At 43.1% G+C, this 14,930-nt stretch overlaps 1 protein-coding gene across 4 annotated transcripts in view; it reads left to right on the top strand.

Moving 5' to 3' along the window:
* The window catches only part of LOC124789502 (F-box/LRR-repeat protein 2), a 551,725-nt gene that overhangs the window by 386,978 nt on the left and 149,817 nt on the right, over positions 1 to 14,930 (top strand). For all 4 annotated transcript variants that reach the window (XR_007016125.1, XM_047256886.1, XM_047256888.1 and 1 more), the window contains one exon: positions 2,739 to 2,938. Coding sequence is in view for 3 of the 4 variants with exons in the window: in XM_047256886.1 (XP_047112842.1) it covers positions 2,739 to 2,938 (200 nt within the window). In the remaining variant the exon portion in view is untranslated. The remainder of the gene's footprint in view (positions 1 to 2,738; positions 2,939 to 14,930) is intronic.

The raw sequence follows: 14,930 nt of genomic DNA, 5'->3' as shown, positions 1-14,930 counted from the left end.
ACCAACTTCTGGATTACATATCGAAACTGCACTTCCGCCCTAGAGAGAAAAAGAAATTTGTCTTCGACACTTCCCAAATGCTACCAGCTTACTTCTCAAATGGTTCAAATGGCTCTGAGCACTATGGGACTCAACTGCTGTGGTCATAAGTCCCCTAGAACTTAGAACTACTTAAACCTAACTAACCTAAGGACATCACACACATCCATGCCCGAGGCAGGATTCGAACCTGCGACCGTAGCGATCGTGCGGTTCCAGACTGTAGCGCCTTTAACCGCTCGGCCACTCCGGCCGGCTGCTTACTTCTCACTACGAACTCCAAGGAGCTCCACAAAATTGCTTCGATATGAGGAAGAGGTATTGAATAGAATTGAGGTGAAGAGGAGTTTGTGGCACAACTTCACTAAAAGAAGGGATCAGTTGGTAGGACATGTTCTGGGGCATCAAGAGATCACCAATTTAGCACTGGAGGGCAGAGTGGAGGGTAAAAATCGCAGAGGGAGACCAAGAGATGAATACACTAAGCAGATTCAGAAGGATATAGGCTGCAGTACGTACTGGGAGATGAAGCAGCTTGCACAGGATAGAGTAGCATGGAGAGCTGCATCAAACCAGTCTCAGGGCTGAAGACCACAACAACAACATGATGCCTTTCAGCTTGTCAACATCAAGACAAGGATGCAGACATTTTCGCTGGCAATTTCGTGCTCACGCTAATAGCACCTGTCTCCCTGCCAGTGCTTTTTGTATGTTTCTTTAACGATTGATGGAAAACACCTGCCGTCATGGAAAGACACGCTCTCAAGCCAGCCTGGTAGGTCCACACCAAAACCCATTTACAAAAGATTACGGCAAGCTCGATCCACCGTCTGAAAGATGGACAAGGTCAGTCGCCCCTATACCGTTTCTAGCGTCCACAATAGCCGAAGTATGAGCACATCGACACGACCAGGAAACGATGCCTTCCGAATGGGAATGCAGGTAGTCGCGGTGAATTTCATTGAGGAAACGTTCTGGAGTCGTCAGCCGTGTCATGGTGCCGAGTTGTCTCGTTTCGACAATTTGCTACACCAACGACGTTTTACACTACTGGCCATTAAAATTGCTACACCAAGAAGAAATGCACATGATAGAAATGCACATGATAAAGGGCTCTTCATTGGACAAATATATTATACTAGAACTGACATGTGATTACATTTTCACGTAATTTTGGTGCATAGATCCTGAGAAATCAGTTCCCAGAACAACCATCTCTGGCCGTAATAACGGCCTTGATACGCCTGAGCATTGAGTCAAACAGAGCTTCGATTGGGTGTCAGGTACAGCTTCAACACGATAACACAGTTCACCAAGAGTCATGACTGTCGTATTGTGACGAGCCAGTTGCTCGGCCACCATTGACCAGACGTTTTCAGTTGGTGACAGATCTGGAAACTGTGCTGCCCAGGGCAGCAATCGAACATTTTCTGTATCCACAACGGCTTGTACAGGACCTGCAACATACGGTCTTGTATTATCTTGCTGAAATGTAGGGTTTCGTAGGGATCGAATGAAGGGTAGAGCCACGGGTCGTAACATATCTGAAATGTAACGTCCATTGTTCAAAGTGACGTCAGTGCAAACAAGAGGTGACCGAGACATGTAACCAATGGCACCCCATACCATAACGCCGGGTAATACGCCAGTATGGCGACGACCAATACACGCTTTCAACGTGCGCTTACCGCGATGTCGCCAAACACGGATGCGACCATCATGATGCTGTAGATAGAACCTGGATTCATCCGAAAAAATGACGTTTTGCCATTCGTAAACCCAGGTTCGTCGTTGAGTACACCATCGCAGGCGCTCCTGTCTGTGATGCAGCGTCAAGGGTAACCGCAGCCATGGTCTCCGAGCTGATAGTCCATGCTGCTGCAAACATCGTCGAAGTGTTCGTGCAGATGGTTGTTGTCGTGCAAACGTCCCCATCTGTTGACTAAGGGATCGAGGCGTGGCTGCACGATCCGTTACAGCCTTGCGGATAAGATGCCTGTCATCTCGACTGCTAGTGACACGAGGCCGTTGGGATCCAGCACGGCGTTCCGTATTACCCTCCTGAACCCACCGATTCCACATTCTGCTAACAGTCATTGGATCTCGACCAACGCGAGAAGCAATGTCGCAATACGATAAACCGCAATCGTGATATGCTACAATCCGACCTTTATCAAAGTCGGAAACGTGATGGTACGCATTTCTCCTCCTCGCACGAGGCATCACAACAACGTTGCACCAGGCAACGCCGGTCAACTGTTGTTTGTGTATGATAAATCGGTTGTAAACTCTCCTCATGTGAGCACGTTGTAGATGTCGCCACCGGTGCCAACCTTGTGTGAATGCTCTGAAAAGCTAATCATTTGCATATCACAGCATCCTGTCGGTCAAATTTCGCGTCTGTAGCACTTCATCTTCGTGGTGTAGCAATTTTAATGGCCAGTAGTGTACATGTTTAGGCAGCGTCCTGTGTTCTAGACTATGTTTCATTACAATCGTTTTACTTTTTACTTGTCGTAAATTTATGAAAATCAATTCTTTGCTGTGTACACAACTTACCGTTTTCACAGAATATATGTGGCTACAAGCAACCTGGTCTTATTGTGGAAGCGCTCGGGTAATACATGTTTACGTAGGTATAAAACTGATAATGTGTTGGGAATGCAGCCTTATAGTGGGCATATGTGTGTGTGTTCCAGACGATCGAGAAGCTGCCGGACAAGGTGCTGCTGCACATTTTCTCGTACCTGTCGCACCGCGAGATATGCCGCATGGCGCGCGTCTGCCGCAAGTGGCGCATCATCGCCTACGACACGCGCCTCTGGAAGAGCGTCTCACTGCGCCCAGAGATCTCCGGCCTGCACGTCAGCTCGCTGGAGTCCCTGCTGGCCCTCATCAGGTCAGTCCTCCACTGCCTTCCGGAGGCCCACGGTCCGCTGCTGAGGACGGGGTGCGCCACAAGAACGTGGCAGCCGGTCAACTGTGCACTGTCACGTAGTCTAGGGCTTCACTCTAAAAACATTACCGTTAAATCAGGTGCATCAACACTGTTTAACTGAACAGTGTACCGTAGAAGCAAGCGACATAAATACTTTAAATCATCAATCTTATTAACGTACTGCTACAATGATACTTCTGGGATGTTAATAGTTAGATTCTGAACTTTCGGCGCCAAGAATCAATGACAGCTGAATAAACTGTTCGTTAGTTATGGATCTGTGTATACACTGAAGTTTCTAGCATTAGTAGACTTACAGAAAGCTTTTGACAATGTTGACTGGAATACTCTCTTTCAAATTCTGCAGGTGGCAGGGATAAAACACAGGGACCGAAAGGCTATTTACAATTTGCACAGAAAGCAGATGGCAGTTATAAGAGTCGAGGGGCATGAAAGGGAAGCAGTGGTTGGGAAGGGAGTGAGACAGGGTTGTAGCCTATCCCCGATGCTATTCAATCTGTATATTGAACAAGCTGTAAAGGAAACAAAGGAAAAGTTCGGAGTAGGTATTAAAATCCATGGAGAAGAAATAAAAACTTTGAGGTTCGCCGACGACATTGTAATTCTGTCAGGGACAGCAAGGGACTTGGAAGAGCAGTTGAATGGAATGGACAGTGTCTTGAACGGAGGGTATAAGATGAACATCAACAAAAGTAAAACAAGGATAATGGAATGTAGTCGAATTAAGTCGGGTGATGCTGAGAGAATTAGATTAGAAAATGAGACACTTAAAGTAGTAAATGAGTTCTGCTATTTGGGGAGCAAAATAACTGATGATGGTCGAAGTAGAGAGGATATAAAATGTAGACTGGCAATGGCAAGGAAAGCGTTTCTGAAGAAGAGAAATTTGTTAACATCGAGTATAAATTTAAGTGTCAGGAAGTCGTCGTTTCTGAAAGTATTTGTATGGAGTGTAGCCATGTATGGAAGTGAAACATGGACGATAAATAGTTTAGACAAGAAGAGAATAGAAGCTTTCGAAATGTGGTGCTACAGAAGAATGCTGAAGATTAAATGGGTAGATCGCATAACTAATGAGGAAGTATTGAATAGAATTGGGGAGCAGAGGAGTTTGTGGCACAGCTTGACCAGAAGAAGGGATCGGTTGGTAGGACGTGTTCTGAGGCGTCAAGGGATCACCAATTTAGCACTGGAGGGCAGCGTGGAGGGTAAAAATCGTAGAGGGAGACCAAGAGATGAATACACTAAACAGATTCAGAAGGATGTAGGTTGCAGTAGGTACTGGGAGATGAAGAAGCTTGCTCAGGATAGAGTAGCATGGTGAGCTGCATCAAACCAGTCTCAGGAGTGAAGACCACAACCACAACAACATATACACTGAAGTGACAACAGTTATGGGTTACCTCCTAATATTGTGTCGGACATCCATTTGCTTGGCGTAGTGGAATGGACTCAAGTCCTTGGAATTCGCTTACCGTCCATAAATTGGACAGGGTTACCGGTGCAAGATTTTGTTCACGAACTGATATCTCGATTATGTCCCATACATGTTCGATGGGATTCATGTGGGGCTATCTGGGTGCCTATGTTGTCGTCCATAACATGGAAAGGGTTTCCGGTGCAGGATATTGTGCACGAACTGATATGTCGATTATGTCCCATACATGTTCGATGGGATTCATGTGGGGCTATCTGCGTGCGTATGTGGCCGTCCATAGCTTGGAAAGGGTTGCCGGCGCAGGATTTTGTGCACGAACTGATATCTCGATTATGTCCCATACATGTTCGATGGGATTCATGTGGGGCTATCTGGGTAGCCAAATCATTCGCTCTAACTGTCCAGAGCATTCTTCATATCAGTCGTCAACAACTATGGCTCAGTGATATGGCGCATTGTCATCCATAAAAATTCCATCTTTGTTTGGGACCTTGAAGTACATAGATGGCTGCAGATGGTGTCCAAGTAGCTGAACATAACCATTTAGAGCCAGTGATCGGTTCGCTTGGACCAGAGCACACAGTCCATGCCATATAAACACAAACTATCACCCTTACGGAGTCACCATCAACTTGCACAGTCCCTTGTTAACAACGGGGGTCTGCGCCACACTGGAACCCTACCATCAGCTCTTACCAACTGATATCGGGACTCATCTGACCAGGCCACGTTTTTAGTCGTCTATGGTTCAACAGATATGGTCACGACCCCAAGAGAGGCAATGGAGGAGATGTCGTGCTGTTAATAAAAGCATTCGCGTCAGTCGTCTGCTGCCATAGGCCTTAACGCCAAATCTCGCTGCACTTTCCTGACGTATACGTTCGCCGTACGTCCCGTATTAATTTCTGCGGCTATTTACGCAGTGTTGCTTGTCTGTTGGCACTGACAACTCTGCACAAACGCAGCTGCTCTCGGTCGTTAAGTGAAGGTCGCTGGCCACTGCGTTGTCCGTGGTGAGAGGTAGTATTCTCCACACACACTTGACTCTGTGGATCTCGGAATATTGAATTCCCTAACGATTTCCGAAATGGAATGTCCCAAGTGTCTAGCTCCAAATACCATTCCGCGTTCGAAGTCTTAATTCCCGTCGAGTGGCCGTAATAACGTCGGATACCTTTTCGCAGGAATTAGTACAAATGACAGCTCCACCAATGCACTGCCATTTCGTGCCATGTACATGCGATACTACTGCTGTATGTGTATCTGCATATCGCTATCCAATGACTTGTCATCTCAGTGTACAACAGTTGAACTGTCTTTCATCATGGCGCACGTTTTGTCTTATTGCATAAAGGAAACGAAGGTGAAATTTGGAAAAGCAGTACAAGTTCAGGGAGAAGAAATAAAAAATGAGGTTTGCCAATCGTATTGTAATTCTGTAGGAGAGAGCAACGATTTGGAAGTGCAGTTGAAAAGAGTGGATAGTGTCTTCCAAAGAGGTTATAAGAGGAGGATCAACAAAAGCAAAACAAGCATAACGGAATCTAATGAAATAAAATCGGACGGTGCTGAGGATATTAGATTATGAAACGAAAGACTGAGAGCAGATGAGTTTTGCTATTTCGGTAGCAAAATAACTGATGGTGGCCGAAGTAGAGAGGTTATAAAATCCAGATTGACCATAGCAACGAAAGAATATCTGAAAAAGAGCAATTTGCTAACTTTGAATATAAATTTAGGCGTTACAAATTCTTTTTTGAAAGTATTTGTGTAGAGTGTAGGTTTGTACGGAATCGGAACGTGGACGGTAAACCGTTCAGACAGGAAGGGAATAGAAGCTTTTGAAATGTGGTGGTACAGAACAAAGCTCAAGATTAAATCGAATTGGTGTTGAAGGGAAGTATGGGGAGAAAAAAATTGTAGAGGGAAATCAAGGGGTGAATACAGTAAGCAGGTTCAAATGGTTGTAGGGCGCAGATATTATTCCAAGATGAAGAGGCTTACACGGGATAGTGTGGAGGGATGCGTCAAATCTGGCTTCGCACTGAAGACCACAGCAAAAGCAACAATAGTTAATAGATCGTTTGGTCTGATCTGGTTAATAGATCGTGACGGTGGGAAGTGCAAGCGGCTACAGCGAGATCCCATGTCTTTCCTAATTACAGTGAGTATTTGATGCCCGCATGCACTCTTCACAATAATTTTATCTCTGGTACTCATTCCACAAGAAGAAGAAGAAGAAGAAGAAGAAGAAAAGAAACAGAACCAAAACCAAAGGACATAAATCGTATGAAATGTGCAAGCAGGCAACACATCCCCTCGTAAACGAGAAACGTAAGATATAATGCCTACACTGATAAGCTTAATCTGTATAAGGTACGATGTGTAGGGTGACAAAAATATGCATTTAAAATACGCATTATTAGTTGTTGCTTACACAGTTATTAATAATATTCATATCATCAGTGTGCAATATGCTCTACTCTTTTATTCATATAACAACTGACTGCAAACGCTACCCGACGCAGCGAGTTTGACGACGAAGTCTACTAGCAGGACTTCTTCATTTTCGGACGGCTAGTACCACTAACTATACAGGGCGTAAGAAAGCGATGTTTCAGCGCACCCCGCCAGAGCACTAGCTGTACCTGACTGACATGGAATGACGACAGCTCGGTCAACTAGTAAACAATCCCCTTCCATCTCGTCTTCATCACAAACAAGCACAGGTCGCTCAAGTGGTGCCAAATACAAAGAGTTCCACCAGGTGGTCGAACAATGCCAGTAAGGCCTTACGATGATCTCATTTTTCAGCAGTCTTTTTCCTCTACCGTTAATCGGAATATCGAAGAAAAAATGCTGGAATTAAAAGAAAGATTCAGAAGCGCGATTAAAATTCGGGGTTAAAAGGTATCAATGATAAGATTTATTGATGGCATTGTTGTGCTCAGTGAAAGGGAGGAACTATTACAGTACTTTTGGAACGGAGCGACCAGTCTAATTAGTACACACTGTGAATAAAGAGCAAAGCAAAGCAACACGAAAGTAATGAGGAGTCGCAGAAATCAGATCAGCGATAAACTTACATCAAAATTTCGGGCCATAAAGGAGGCGAAGTGAAGCAATTCTCTAGCGTTTCAAGCAAAATAACAAATGGTTCAAATGGCTCTGAGTACTATGCGACTTAACTTCTGAGGTCATCAGTCACCTAGAACTTAGAACTAATTAAACGTAACTAACCTAAGGACATCACACACATCCATGCCCGAGACAGAATTCGAACCTGCGACCGTAGCGGTCGCTCGGTTCCAGACTGTAGCGCCCAGAACCGCACGGCCACTCCGGCCGGCGCAAAATAACACATGGCGGAAGAACCAAGTAGGCCAGCAAAGGTAAAGGTGGCATTCCTCGCTAAAAGACAGCTACTAGTATCAAACATACGCTTTAATTTTAGGAAGAAATTTCTGAAAATGTACATACGGAATATAGCACTGTAACGAAGTGCTCGTGGACTCCAGAAATCCGGCAAAGAAAAGAATCGAAGTGTTGGGATTTAGTATGATACAAAAATTTCTAGTTGGTGTGAGGAATGGCAGTTAGCTCTAACTAATCGTATACAGAAATGTAATATAACATAGGTGTGTAGGGAAAACAAGCTCGTAATGTTGCAAAAAAATGGTTCAAATGGCTCTGAGCACTATGGGACTTTAACATCTGAGGTCATCAGTCCCCTAGAACTTAGAACTACTTAAACCTAACTAACCTAAGGGCATCACCCACATCCATGCCCGAGGCAGGATTCGAACCTGCGAGCGTAGCAGTTACGCGGTTCCGGACTGAAGCGCCTAGAACCGCTCGGCCACCGCGGCTGGCTCGTAATGTTGCATTATAGCATTATTATTATCATACAGTAACGTCGAATAAATATCTGGGAGTAAAGCTGCAAAGTGATATGAAATGGAACGAGCATGGATCGTCGACTTCAATTTGTTGGGAGAATTTTACAAAAATGTGTTTCGCCTGTAAAGCAGACGGAGCATAGAGCAATAGTGCGATTCATTATTGAGAATTGGTCGAGTGTGTGGGATCTCTGCCAGCTCGTATTAAAGGAAGACATCAAAGCAATTCAAAGGCGTGCTGGTAGATCTGTTACCGGTAGGTTCTATCAACACGCAAATATTATGGGGATGCTTCGGAAACACAAATGGGAATCTCTGGAGGGTAGCCGACGTTCTTATCAAGGAAAGCTGTTGAGAAAATATACAGAACCTGCATTTCAAGCTGATTACAGAACAATTCTTCGACAGCCAACGTATATTTCGCGTAAGTACCTCGAAGGGTTCATACCGAGGCGTTCTGTTTGCGAGTGGAACGGGAAAGGTACTGTGCATCGTACAATGGCTTGCGGAGTACGTTTGCAGATATAGTGTAGCAGAAGGATGTTGAAAATTAAGTGGGCTGACAACATAAGAGACGAGGATGATCTCCACAGATTAGGGGAAGAAACGAATATATGGAAAGCACTAACTAGGCTCACGATGACTGGACATCAAAGAATAACTTTCGATGTATTGACGGAGCACTGCAGGGAAAAATTGTAGAGAAAACACAGAATCGAATACGTACAACAGATAACACTGGTAAGCGATACTCAGCGATGAAGAGATTGGCGCAGGCGAGGAAGACATGGCGAGCGCACCAAACCTGTCACAAGATTAACATCCTGCACCTCCAGAAAAAAGGCAGTATGTATAAAGAGCCTCCATTGCTCCATTACGCAGCTGGTGATCAGTCAGCGGAAAAGAGTAAAAACCGCAAAACATCTGAAAATATCCGCTTCATGCGGCCTGGAGCCGAACGATCACACGGTGCTAGTTGTACAAAATGCAGCTGTTACGTTGGGAGTCGTTAGAAGAATCCTAATGAGGTAGTTAGCTTTCAAAACAGAAGTTTGATTCTTGAGTATTGCTCAGGCCAAGGCTCTTTGTCAGGTAGGATTAATGCTAGAGATAGAGATGATGCTATCAAGAGCTGCGCATTTCATCACTGCATAGTTTTGCTAGCGCGAGATCGTCAAGGACATGTTCAAGAAACTCCAGTAGCAGAAACCTCAATAGAGGCGTTGTGCACCTCGAAGAGATTTACTATAAATATCATATGTTCCACAAAGACAAATACAACGCGTTTCAGTCCTCCAAAGCACATCTCGCGAAATGATCACGAAGGGCAAGTCGGCTTATTTCGAGCGCTTACGGAGGCTTACCGACAGCTTTTCTCCTGCGCACCAGTTGCAAATGTAACAGGGCAAGGTGGAAAACGATAATGATACCAGCAGTATCTTCTGCCACACTTCTTAAGGTAATTTTCGGAGTACAGGCGTCGAAGTAGATCTAGATTTAATAGATGATAGATGACGGATGTAGGCCACAAGCTGGGGCAAGAGGAATGAATTTAGAATAAGCGGTGGGTATGCATTGCCTCTATGTAATCTACATCTATAAGCTACTAAGTTTTCTGTAGTCATTCATATTATACCACTCCATATGCATAATCATAGATGCTTTATGGCTCCCAGACGTTACGTCAGATTGTGCTGTGGGAACACCAGCAGTTATTACTTTGCAAAAGTCCCAAAAAACATGCTTTACGATTGTTTGCAGTGACTCTTCCCCAATTACCTTTTTTCCATCAGCCTTCTGACTGGTTTCAAGCGGCTCACCATAAATTCCTCTCCGGCTCTCACTCACAAGTATAATTTGGGTGGAAGAGCTCTTCTGGAAAGCCATGATTCTGCGACGTTGTTACAAACGTTTCGTGCACTATCAGACTGCAGATTTTGTCAATTTCTGTAAATTTTTTGCGAGCCGATTTCATTCATATACATCTACTAGCGAGCAATCATCGAAGGACCTCGAAATTTTGTCAAACCTAAGGCAGACAAACTTCTGTCCACAAATCGGCACAGATTTAGAAAGCAATGCGAAGGTCTGAGTATACGGCATAGGTTCTCGGATATGTGAGTGGTTCGAAGACTTAAGTAATACAATAGAACCCAATACGCTGTCCTAGACGGCGCGTGTTCAGAGACAAGGTGTGCAGTCTCCTTTTAGCACGATTCGGCCTACCACGGATATTACGGAATGCATGCGGACCACCATTTACTTTAAAATTGTTCATAGCGCCTAGTGCATCAACGTTAAGATTCAACGGCAGCCTATTCAGGTTCTCGAGATGGACCGACTCATTAACTCTGTTCATGCGGGTTCCTCCAGCACCTCCACTTTGTAAATATAAACCATTATTTCTTAACTTAGCCTCTTCCAAGAGAAGATTTATACAATCAAGAGCAGACAAAAGTTTCTAAATTCACATCAGACACTTGGAGCAGTTTTTCCTGTATGTCAAGTGGCAATTTTGCATTAGGCATACTAATAATATCTACATGTGCCATCGGAGCATCCCATTATTTTGCCTTATTGAGATATTTCTCGAAGAGTCTTCGTAGCGTCCCAATACGGAATGAAGAGGACGCCGAGTTCTAAACTCCTTTGTTTAGCCGCTCCTGAATCCATTTAGACCAGTACTTGACTATGAAATTTTTATTAACTCCTCATAACTTGCAGAAGATTCCATGGCATCAATTGCTCATAATGAGTCTTCGTCCTGGATGTATTCGACAATATATTTCGAAAGTCTCTTACTCGTATAAAGACAGCGGGGTTCATACTTTGTCTTTCTGGGATAAAGGACTGATATTACCTATATCTCAATAACTTCTCCTTCACTAGCATTGAGGTATAAAGATTTTATGGAGATAATGAAGCATGCTCATGATAATTCATAGTCAGTGAAATCGGCCAGCTATTTTTACTGTCGCAATCTGATCCGTTGCTCCAGGTTTGTTGTCTGCTTACTGGCACAGTCTTTACGACCTCCATGGACACATTTTCGACTGTCTTTTCCAGATTCTCCTTCCAATTACAAAAATTCAGACCAATTGCTGTTTCATCTGTTCTCTACCTTGTTTTATATAATTATCAGAGGATGAGATAATTCTAGGAAGTTTTTGAACAATAGATTTTATGCTTTACGGAATATGAGGAGAAACCTGTTTGTTTTTGGACTCAACCCGTTCACGAACTTGATCGAGGCAATTCTCGTATGCGAGCTTTCACTTCATTAATCCTTCATGGCCAAAGCTTATTTGAGCTATGTAATATGCTAATTCTTTACAGTTTGATAAATCTCTCCCTGATGCGTTTCTATATTTGATACATCTTCTAAAAGTTTTGAAAATTTTGAGGAAAGTACCTCTTGGGAGTCCTGAATCTCTTTTACTAATCTTTTATCTTGTTTGAGCCTTGTGTGATTGTTAAGTCTTCGACTTTTCCTAATATTTCAGCTTGATGGGTAGCTATGGCATCTATTTTACTGATTTGTGCAGACTTACTGGCTTGCTGAGCTGCTATGCAATAAATGTTACCAAGTTTGGTAGTTATATCTGCCAGTCTACCCATCAATTGGGACCTACTGTTATGATCTAATTCATCATAGCTTGTGCTTGGAATTTCCTGCATATCATCCCTCGGTGGCTTCGTTGAAGACTCAGTACTTTCTAAATGACTATCAGTCATCCTGGAATTGGATCTCATTTCATTTTCAGACATAGCACTGGTCTCCATATTATCTAACGATTGCACGTTTGACATTTCCTGGGTATTCATTTTGAATTGCGAGCGAGTTAGTACCATGAAGTTTCCGCTCTGCACTAATCAACAATTTCACGAAGCTCAGAAGAAAATATCCATAAAATAATACAAAAATGGACACACAGTATGTTCTAGCATTGAAGAAGAGTGTAGTTCTATCTACAAATCAGGAAGAGATTATTGAAAATAGGCAAGATCTACTTACACTCACATAAATTATTCAGTCGGATCTGTGCCAGAGAACTTAGCCACGACATAGAATTAATTTCGATAAAGCATTCACAAACTGACACAGTTGAAAGCGGTAATAACAAATTCAAGCCTTGCCTTTAATCAACTTTATGGCTGCGAGAAATAGGGTGCGACACGCTTCAGCAGTCATTGTCACCGACAGTTTCAACAGCATGCAATAAAAAACATTTACGAGATTAACTTTATACGCCAAGTATCATTTACAATGAACAACAATCAACAGAATAACAATAGTTTATTAAAAAGTGTCTTAATTTTTTACGCAGATTCACTCATCACATTCGTCTTGTTCTGTGTCGCAACCTACATTACCTCTCTCTCTTTACTGAAATTTGTGTGGACGTATGTGTCTGTTTGTTGGTTTGTTATTTGGCGACTGAACTGCATGTATCTATAGCAAAATACATGTGATGCATAAGGCTAAGTGGTTTGGGTAGCAATTGGTGTAATCTAGAGAGTTCGGACTACACTGCACACGCACAGACAACACCATGTAACACTGAGAAAATAGCTGAATATTTCAACTCTTGAACCAATAGTTCACTACCTGGTACTCCCAATTAATAGAGCTGACCTTTTGTGTATGAACTTGACTTTTAAGCGATAGCAGTCATTGCCATGAATCACGAATAATTACACTGAATGTCCAAAGACAAAATTCTGAACTGATATGAAGATGCAATTATCGATATTTGATTCTGAGTGAAATAATTATTTAATTGCATAATCCGTCGATACAGCTTTAACTTATGATCACTCACACCACACATTAAGTTTTAGTCTACTTGATGAAGTTCAGTTACCTTTTACGTTGATCTCAGGAAGCTGCTATGCCCCCTGAAATTCTTCAGTACGGCACACACAGAAATAATTTTTCCGCCGGGCAGATACAGCACTGGCTCACCTGGGTGCAATGGTGAATTATCACATATTAATTCAGATTTCATGGAGCGGAGTGAATGTGATTTGCAAGTTAAATTGTCCAATGATCACTAGAGGAATATAACAACTGTGGTAGCAGTCTGTGACGTAGCAGTAGCTCAAGGAAAGCGGTTCTCGAGAAGTCAAAAATCAATTTTGAGTACGCATCTTAATTTCATACATGTGTTGAGTAATATTCTCGAAGCACTCTCCACACATTTGACACTATACTTTTATTTCCATTTAAAATCTAATATGAAATTCCTCTTATGCGCCTAACAAAGCTCACAAGAATTAACAAGAAACGCTCTAGTGCAGAACACGTCTACCTTCATCTACGATTAAAGCCAGACTTGCTCATTCTAAGTCTTATTAAACTTAGCACTTACATAAAAACTAAGAATACTGAGGAAGTCAGCGACAGTGTTTGCACCAAACGGCGTCTACGAAGTATGTCGTCTCTGGCGCTTGCGGTTACGTCGTTTAACTGTTACGCGGGCTTTAGACAAAAGTACGAAATACACTACTCTGCGCCTACAGATCGCTCCTCAGTAGAGTGTTATTTGCACTTGTTATAAGTTTACACACGAAATAAAACGTGATTTCACAAAGGGCACTGTGAAGAGTGCCACGGGGAAACGTGATAGGACCGTTCTTGTTATCTACACACATAGCCTATATGGCAGGTAGGGTGAGTAGCAATCTGCGACTATTTTCTGATGCTGTAGTTTACGGGAAAGTGTCGTTATTGAGTGATTGTAGGAGGATACGCAATGACTTCAACAGGATTTTTATTTCGCGTGATGAATATCAGCTAACTCTGAAAGTAGAAAAATGTAAGCTAATGCAGACGAATAAGAAAAACAATGTTGTAATGTTCGATTATACTATTAGTTGTATGCTGTTTGACACAGCTGCGTCAATTAAATATCTAGGTGTAACGTTGCAAAGCGATATAAAATAGAACGAACATGTAAGGTTGGTAATAGGGGAAGCGAATGCTAGTCTTCGGTTTATAGGGAAAATTCTAGGAAAGTTTAGCTCAATATAAAGGAAACCGCGTAAAGAACACTAGTGCGACCTATTATTGAGTACTGCTCGTATGCTTGGGATCCAGCCAGGTCGGATTAAAGGAAAATGTCGAAACAATTGAGAGGCGTACTGCTAGTTTTGTTAGCAGTAGGTTCGATCACCATGCGAGTATTACGGAAATGTTCCGTGAATTCAAATGGGAATCCCTGGGCGGGAGACAACTTCCTTTTCGCGAAAAATTGTTGAAAAAATTTAGAGAACCGGCTTTAGCAGCTGACTGCAGAAAAACTACTGCCGCCAATGTACATCTCCCATAAGGATTGCGAAAAGCCGCGCGGTTTGAGGCATCATGTCACGGACTGCGCGACTCCTCCCGCAGGAGGTTCGAGTCCTCCCTCGGGCATGGGTATGTGTGTTGCCCTTAGTGTAAGTTAGTTTAAGGTAGATTAAGCAGTGCGTAAGCTTAGGGACCGATGACCTCAGCAGTTTGGTCCCTTAGGAATTCACACCCATTTTGACTGCGAACAAGAGGTAAGAGGTATTAGGGCTCGGTACAGATAGTCAGTTGCTAATATAACTG

Source organism: Schistocerca piceifrons, chromosome 3 (genome assembly GCF_021461385.2).
Source record: "Schistocerca piceifrons isolate TAMUIC-IGC-003096 chromosome 3, iqSchPice1.1, whole genome shotgun sequence".
In the NCBI taxonomy this organism is placed as follows: Eukaryota; Metazoa; Arthropoda; class Insecta; order Orthoptera; family Acrididae; genus Schistocerca; species Schistocerca piceifrons.
The sequence above is the reverse complement of the archived record's forward strand: the minus strand, read 5'-3'. Positions and strand labels throughout refer to the sequence as shown.